This window comes from Patiria miniata, unplaced genomic scaffold (genome assembly GCF_015706575.1).
Source record: "Patiria miniata isolate m_02_andy unplaced genomic scaffold, ASM1570657v1 HiC_scaffold_10, whole genome shotgun sequence".
Taxonomy (NCBI): Eukaryota; Metazoa; Echinodermata; class Asteroidea; order Valvatida; family Asterinidae; genus Patiria; species Patiria miniata.
Window position 1 is genome coordinate 17674544 of NW_024037048.1, and position 7922 is coordinate 17682465.

The 7922-nt window shown below is 40.6% G+C and overlaps 1 protein-coding gene across 1 annotated transcript; it reads right to left on the reverse strand.

The window, feature by feature from the left end:
• Positions 1–3286: 3286 nt before the first annotated feature.
• On the reverse strand, positions 3287–6653 carry LOC119739184 (intraflagellar transport protein 56-like). The gene is made up of 4 exons (XM_038214019.1): positions 6614–6653; positions 5546–5652; positions 4455–4588; positions 3287–3597 (listed from the first exon to the last, which is right to left on the reverse strand). The coding sequence occupies exons 3-4, from the start codon at positions 4586–4588 to the stop codon at positions 3483–3485; spliced, it is 249 nt and encodes an 82-aa protein (XP_038069947.1). The 5' UTR covers positions 5546–5652; positions 6614–6653; the 3' UTR covers positions 3287–3482.
• Between the last annotated feature and the right edge of the window lie 1269 nt (positions 6654–7922).

Consider the following 7922-nt stretch of genomic DNA (forward strand, 5'->3'; position numbering starts at 1 on the left):
AAAACTTTCCTCATCCTAACGTAGGCGGCGCTATATATATTTCATTCTCGCACGTGCACCGTATCCAGAGTTGGCTAGCGCATTAGCGTGTGTGTATGGCAATGCAAGGGGATGGGGGCGGGGCTGGCTGCCTATTTTGTATACATGTACGGTTTATAACCCTTTTTTAAAAACATTTTTCCCACTAACAACTTTTAGTAAAAATATTTTGCTTGTTCCCCCCCATCTCACACGACAAAACAAAATCCCGCCTCCCTCTTGCTCATGTGTATACCGGGGCCCTTTTATTAATATCCTTATACGCGTCTCTTTTGTTCCATTAAAGTTGACTTTTATTCTGATTGCATTTTTTTTCACAGACCTTAATTATCTATTGTTTTAGTTGTAGACCTATTCAACTTTTATTGGTGAGATAAATTGAAATTGTGATGCTAGGATAAGATTGGGTACAGTGGATAGCGGGTGATACTCAGATGGGGCGGCGGCTCGCGCGATAACAATGCGCGCAATGAGAATGAAATATATATAGCGCCGCCTACGTTAGGATGAGGAAAGTTTTGATGAAATTTTTCCAAAAAAAATTCCTCGACTTTTTAAATACGGCGAATTTTTGAATTTTGAAACTATAGATGTATTCAGTATGCAATTTCCTCTTCAAAAAGTATCATTATGTGGGATAAAATGCTGCCTAAGTGCTGTAATTCGTGATTTTCCGCTTCAATATTCCTCATTCAGAGGCACTCACGCGTGAAAAAAGATCGCGGCGTTTAATCCTTTTCCCTCAATGGAAACATTTTATTGTTAACGCCAGATCCAACAAAGGAATTTAACAAAAGAAATAGGCTTCTCTGCATCCGTTGAACACGTGTGTTTCGTACTGAAACCAAGGATTGTACGAGTTTTATTTCATTGAAGTTCACAATTTTAGCTCAGTTGACACCCTTTACCCTTTTCCAATTAAATTTAGATCAATTAGAACAGCTACACCAAAAATCAAACGAAAGTTTTACATCGTCAGACTGTGTTTTACGTCTAAGCGTGCATGGGCGTCAACGTGAAAAGCCACGACAAGCTTATCTTACGGTTATGACAAAGCAGAACTGACGCTTTGTTTAAGTGCCGACAATGGTCTGCTGGACCGGCGTAGGACTCCCAATCTGGCGACTCAGGTTCGAGTCCCACCATAGTATTGTTGTTTAATTTCTTTCCCAAAAATGAATTTACTGAGCTTACTTTTAAACAAATTGAAATTATATTATTCTTTTTTTTAACCTCCCAACTTTTTATAGCCCCATGCCCAAACATATATTTACTAAACTTATCTTTTCAATAAATTGAATTAAGTTTTCTTTTCAGAATCCCAAACAAACTACCAAGAAAACAAACAAAACAATAACAAACAGGTATTTTATCCACTTTTATTTATTGTGATGATTTAATATCTCTTTATTCAAAAAACTATGCACAGCATTTCAACAATCTTTTAAGTAACATTTACTTTTAAAATTCACCTACACAATATTTACACTGCAAGATAAGATTTGTCGGACTTGAAGGGAATGTACAACATTTGCTTTTGCTGCAATTTTCAGAAATAAATGGATTTGGAGGATTAGTATGTTATAGCAAATACTGTTAAAAAGACTTTTTTCGCATTTGGGCTTGTAGATGCTGGAAAAGCCAAGAAAACCAGACATGTATTTGCAGTCTGGTGACCCCACTTATAAGATAAAACGGAGCAATTAATAGACTTTGGGGAATTGTAAGGTCAGAGAATCAGTCTAGCAGACTTGTACCTCTTCACAGGTGTGTAATCAATTGCAAAGAAAATGCGGAATAACTAATTATAAAAAAATTGGGAGCAATTTTTGAAAAATAGCCAGTTTTCTCCAATGCTGGTCGGCTGACCAGCGTTGGAAAAGAACCATTTTTCTTAAAAATGTCAGCACATCAGGAGCCACGATTTTACAGGATGCTTTAGACTGTCATTTCCCAACAATCCAGTAAGGTATTTTGCGATAATTTGATCATTTCGTTTTGTGATGTTTGCAAATGTTATATTTTCCCTTTAAAGAAAGGCAGTAAACATTTAATGTTTTTACAGATGAAATAAAGAAATGAAGTCAGAATATCACACAATATTGGAAAAGAATGTTGCAACCTGACGCCACTTCAGCGGTTGTGTGCAAAGTCTATGGAATGTCAAGAAAATTTTCTCCCAAGTATTTCTCAGTCCCAGATTCATGTCTTATCATCATTTATGCAATGAATGACTTCATTGAGATGATATGAAGAAAAAGCAGCATCAGGTTGCAACATTCTTTCCCAATATTGTACATGAAAAAAAATAGTATTGACAATGTGATAGATAGACGGAGAGGCTCTGCTGGCAGAAATTGTGTGCTAAGCAGCGCTATGAAATTGGGCCCAGTTCAAATCACTTATCTTCAATTTGTTTCATGCCTTCTGGACCTTACACCCTAATTGCCTGACAAACGTGCTCTGAAAACTTGTACATGTATATTTATATCAATATAAACCATTAATTAGTATAATTACATTACGTACAGATGACTACCCCCCTCCTTGAATAACCATTCCTGGCCCATGCCGTTGGCTTGTCTCTAAACAGGCCCCAGAAACTCCAAGAAAACAAACTTGCAGAGTTGTCCTACATGTAAGCAACATTTGTGATGTGAACATTCATAATTATGATGAACATTTCAATGCTGCCTGACTGACTGTCTGACCGAGTCACTGAGTATTAACTGATCGAGTCAGTCACTATTATCACTGACTGACCGAGTCACTGACCGAATCACTGACTGCGCGATGAGTCACTGACCAAGTCACTGAGTTGATGACAACCACTGAGTCGCTCAATGAGTCACTGAGTGATTCCTTAACCGAGTCGCTGACCAAATCAATGACTGAGTCACTGACTGAATCACTGAGTCGCTGATCGAGTCACTGAGTCGCTCACTGAGTCACTGACTGAGTCACTGACTGAATCTGACTGAATCATGGAGTCGCTGATCGAGTCACTGAGTTGTTGACTGAGTCACTGACTGAGTCACTGACTGAATCTGACTGAATCACTGAGTCGCTGATCGAGTCACTGAGTCGCTCACTGAGTCACTGACCGAATCTGACTGAATCATGGAGTCGCTGATCGAGTCACTGAGTCGTTGACTGAGTCACTGACTGAGTCACAGAGTCCAGCTTAACTAGGCAAGCCTACTTTGTTTATGCCATGAGAGACTAGCCTCTCTCCAGAACTGTTGTTTTCTCCTGCATAACCATCTTGCCAAAGCTAAATAGAGAAATATTTCAAGGCAAATTTCCCATGCGTCAAGAATAATTAAATCACTCTTAATCAACAGTATCGTTCCATTATTTTATTTTTGGAAAATCCCTTTGCGAAGCAGGTTTTTTTTAGAATGTACAAATTTAAGCATCTCAAGACTAGGATAGGGACCACCTCAGGAAACTGGTACCCTGTTGTCCTTGGCCCACTTCTTCATGACACGGATGATGTATTTCACCTGTGGGTTACCGGTGATGCGCAAGATTTGGAGGATGTCTCGCAGTGTTCCTCTGTAGAGGAAAAAAATTACAAAAATCTAGTGGCTTGAACTTCACTGGGTTTTGTGCACATGAAAATGAAAGCTATTAACAAGATGGACTTTGCGTCGGGGTGATGTAAATCAATGTTAGGTTTTGCCCTTCACCGATGTATAAACACTGTATACTCGGTGTGTTACCTCCCGAGTGAAAGTTGGGAAAATAATCACTTGGGTGGGATTCGAACCCACGACTCGACCATGGAGCTTACGGGGTTGGTTGGCTGGCTAGGCAACCAATTCTGTAAGCTTGATGGTCCAGTGGTTAAGACGTCTGCACTAACAAGCAGGAGGTCATGGGTTCGAGTCCCAACCGAGTGATTTTTTCCAAATTTCACTCGGGAGGTAACGCACTGAGTATACAGTGTTTATACGTCAGTGAAGGGCAAAACCTAATAGTGAAAATGAAAGCTGTTTTTAGAATATGGGGACAAAGGAAAAATCCATAAAGATCAATGAAGTTGAACTAGAGGGCTAAGAAGTTGAAAAGTATTCATGAAAATTAGTGATAAAAAGCCGTATCCTCTCTGAGTGCATGATCCCCGTTTGATATTTCCCAGGTCTGCATCGTGACTTTGGGCGTGATCCCTGGCTGCATGGCATATGCGGGTTGAGGGCTTCTGACTAGCGCCCCTTTGACAGAGACATTGACAATTAGGGAACCGCCAACATTGGGCTGGATAGCTCAGTTGGTAGAGCACCGGAGTGATATACTAATTGAGATGTAATTGGTCAGTACGCACTGTTTGATTGATGTACTGTGGTCACCTGACCAAAGGTTGAGATCTGATTGGTCAGTATGCACTGCTGTTTGACAGAGATGACACCCACCTTGGTTCATGACCAGCTATGATCTGCTGGAATACGCCCACGCACGCCCCTCGCTTGCCTTCCCAGTATTCAGGATTGGGGTCCAATCTTTCCAGGACATCGAAAGCCTTGGCTGTATAGAAGAACTGGCCCATCTACCGACAGAAAAGTTGAAAACATGAGAATTGAGAAGAGTCTCCGTGATAATTATAGTTTGAGGTCGAGGCCAAAAAATCAGAAGTTCAAACAAAAAGCCTGAAGTTTTCGATCATATCCCCACCGTGTTGACAAAGTGATGAATTTGTCAAAATCAGTATTTTAAGCAGTTTGGGATTTTTGGCTATTAGTAGAACTGCTACCGACAGAAAATTTGGAACTTGAAAATTGAGAAGAGACCGTGACAATTACAATTTGAGGTCGAGCAAAAAAATCAGCAGTTCGAACAAAAAGCCTGAAGTTTTCTGTCATATCCCCACCGTGTTGACAATTAAAGTGATGAATTTTTATAAGATGTTAAAGTGATGAATTTGTCCCAAATCAATATTTTAAGCAGTTTGGGATTTTTGGCTATTCTAATATTTTATGATGCCCTCTACATGCTTATCAAAGTTTGCAACACAAAAGTGCATCCTTCATTATTCAAGGTGGTTCAAAGTGGTAAATGTGCAATGAATCAGTTTTTTCCCCTGATTTGACAGAGATTCGTCACTTATTCTCGTTTATTCTACACGTGGAAATGTTCCAACCTGACGCCACTTTTGTCTTCACACGTCATCTCAATAAAGATCAGTCATCGCAAAAATGTTTCACAAACATGAATCTGGGACTGAGAAACACTTCCAATTTCTTCAGAAAAAACTTGGAAAGTTTTCTTGACTCTCCATAGACTTTGTACACAACTGCTGAAGTAGCGTCTGGATACTGCATTCTTTTCTACACTTGCGTTATATTTAGATTTATGTCTCCTCTACGATTTGGGTTTTCACGAAGTGACAAATCTGTTTCGTGAAATCGGTTGCAGGTTGAGATTGAGTGACTGGATACTAATTTGGGGCTAATGCCAAAATCTTGACCAAACATACAACGGACAAAAATAGGGGATGATGTTTTACCTTGTAGCCGTCGTTGGCAATGAGCTACAGCAGGCTGAACGATTCGCCAGACGTCTCCATCTTAAGGTACAACTCCCAGGCTAGTCTGGCCTTACAATTCATGATGTCTGAACAACGAAAACAACACAAAGAAAGGTTATAAATACATAGGATACTGCTGTAAGAAAACACATTGGGGTCCACAAAAGATGGTTCTGTTCAGTGGATGCTCGTTTCAGCAATTTTCGGCCAGCAATGCTCAGTGTAACTGTGTACAATATTTGGGAGCCAAGAGGGATGTTCAATGTAGCAAATTTCTGTCGTACAATCTGCTTAAAATGCGATAGAACAAATCCAACATGGCAAATGTATGACTAAGATGTGAAGTTTAAACGTTTAAATGAAAAAACTTCTAAATCCGATTACAAATTTCTCAAAACATGTAACAAACCAGAATTATAGAAAAGGGAGTTCTGTTCAGGCGATCTTCCTTGGAGATAACCACACATAACACAAATAATTAACGTTGTTTTCAAACCTACTTAATTTACAAAACCTTAGAAGCACCGTAGTACTTGATTACATTTGGGGAACACGTAGTTACATTTTTACTTTATCAACGACTGCCCGCTATTTACTATGTAAACCATTGTTGATTTATCATGTCAATCACGCCGGTCTGCAGATCAGACATAATGGGTAGGCAAAAGCCACTGTCAATGGCTAAACGTTTAAAACGGTTCTTAAAATATTTGCTTAACGTTTACAAAATGAAACGCAAAGTCACATCCTTAATATACGATCAGGGCGATGATTGCATGCTGGTTATGTCATTGTTAGAGACCCTTCAGTCCACCTCACACATGGGCAACATGTGCATCTCCCTAATGCCACTCTGGATTTTCCAGCAGTACATGAAATGCATGCACGCGACGTGTCGTGACTTTAGTTGGACATTTGGTTGTGCAGTCACCATTGTGAGTGGTCAATACATTATGAGTTGAGGCTTAACAGGTGGATTCATTCCCATCATTAGCAACTTGGAAGTTGGAAGAGGAAACGTCATTCACAATTGACGGTAATACTCACAGCATCTTGCCAACCAGAGACACGTGTAGTCATTCTTGATCTTCTCACTCTGAATGAGCATAAAAATCTGCAAAACAAGAGAAACGAAACCCACTCCAATTAAATCATGGTAAAACCAAGTGTTCCCCACCGAAACAGTGGTCTAGGAGGCTCAGAAAGATCCCCATCCGGGTTTTAGACTTGATTTTTAATGCCTATTCGCCCTGAACAAGGCTAAAAGCCACTCCAGATATACAGGGCTACAAGTCGGAGCAAAGCAGCTAAATCAACCACACCATCTCTGCCCTCATAGGCACCCACTTATAAGCCATCAGTGTGGGGGTTTGGTCAGTATCAAATGAGGGCAATAATGCTCATTGTGATTTTTGGCAAGGTATGCACCCCTCTAGTCGGAAAATATTTGACAGCATTGCAGCGGTGGCAGCTTTATGGGTGATATCACTTTTTTCTTTTTTAAATGGCAGCCAAAACATGCTTGTTACAACATACAATTGATCCGGTTCAAGCATATTGACGGCAATTTTGAAAACACAAATCAAAAGTGATAACACTGCCACCACTCACACTGCAAAGCTATCACACATTCTGCAACTCTAGATGTGCCTTTCAAAAAATCGCTATGAGCATTGCTCTTTTCAATCGTCTGGTACCATTGGCCCAATATTTGGACCAAAGCTGATAGCCTATTACTCCTGGGTGGGGAGAAGCAATGAGTAACAAAGTGCCTTGCCCAAGGGCACACGCACCATGACCCCAGGCTGGACTCGAACCCACAACCTGCAGCTTTACCCGCAGACCACGAATCCAACGCCCTTAACCACGAGGCCACAGCACTCCACACTCCTCTTGAATCAGGACAGATCATAGGTTGGAGGGAAATAAGCACCAGGCAAGGAATTCCAAAGAGATGCAGCACGTGGGAAAATAAGCTATTGCAATATCTTTTTGTTCTACATCTAGGTATACGGCAACAGTATATGGATGAGAACAGACAGAAAGTCGGGCTTCTCTCTCAAACAGGGCCGACCATCGGTGGAAATTGATACAAAATTCCACTTGTCTTGAAAATGACAGCACACCAGGTGCCGTGATTTCACAGGATGCTTGAGACTATTATTCCCTAACAGTCAGGTATTTCATAATAACTTGGTAGTTTTGGTTTTTGATGTTTGCAAATGAAAGGCACCATGACTAGTTCAGGCACCATGACGAGTCACTGCGCCATGACTGGCCAACTATTGAGGGCGCAACAACAAAAATTGGGTCCGGGAGTCCAACCTACCTCCTCTGCTTCCTTGTAGTTGCCTGC

What these genes read in the sequence shown, in the direction of transcription:
- LOC119739184 (XM_038214019.1), bottom strand. Translation starts at nt 4,588, where the DNA reads ATGGGCCAGTTCTTCTATACAGCCAAGGCTTTCGATGTCCTGGAAAGA. An exon ending in ATAGCTGGTCATGAACCAAG is followed by an intron (nt 3,598 to 4,454) that starts GTGGGTGTCATC and finishes TTTCCTCTACAG; the next exon opens with AGGAACACTGCGAGACATCC.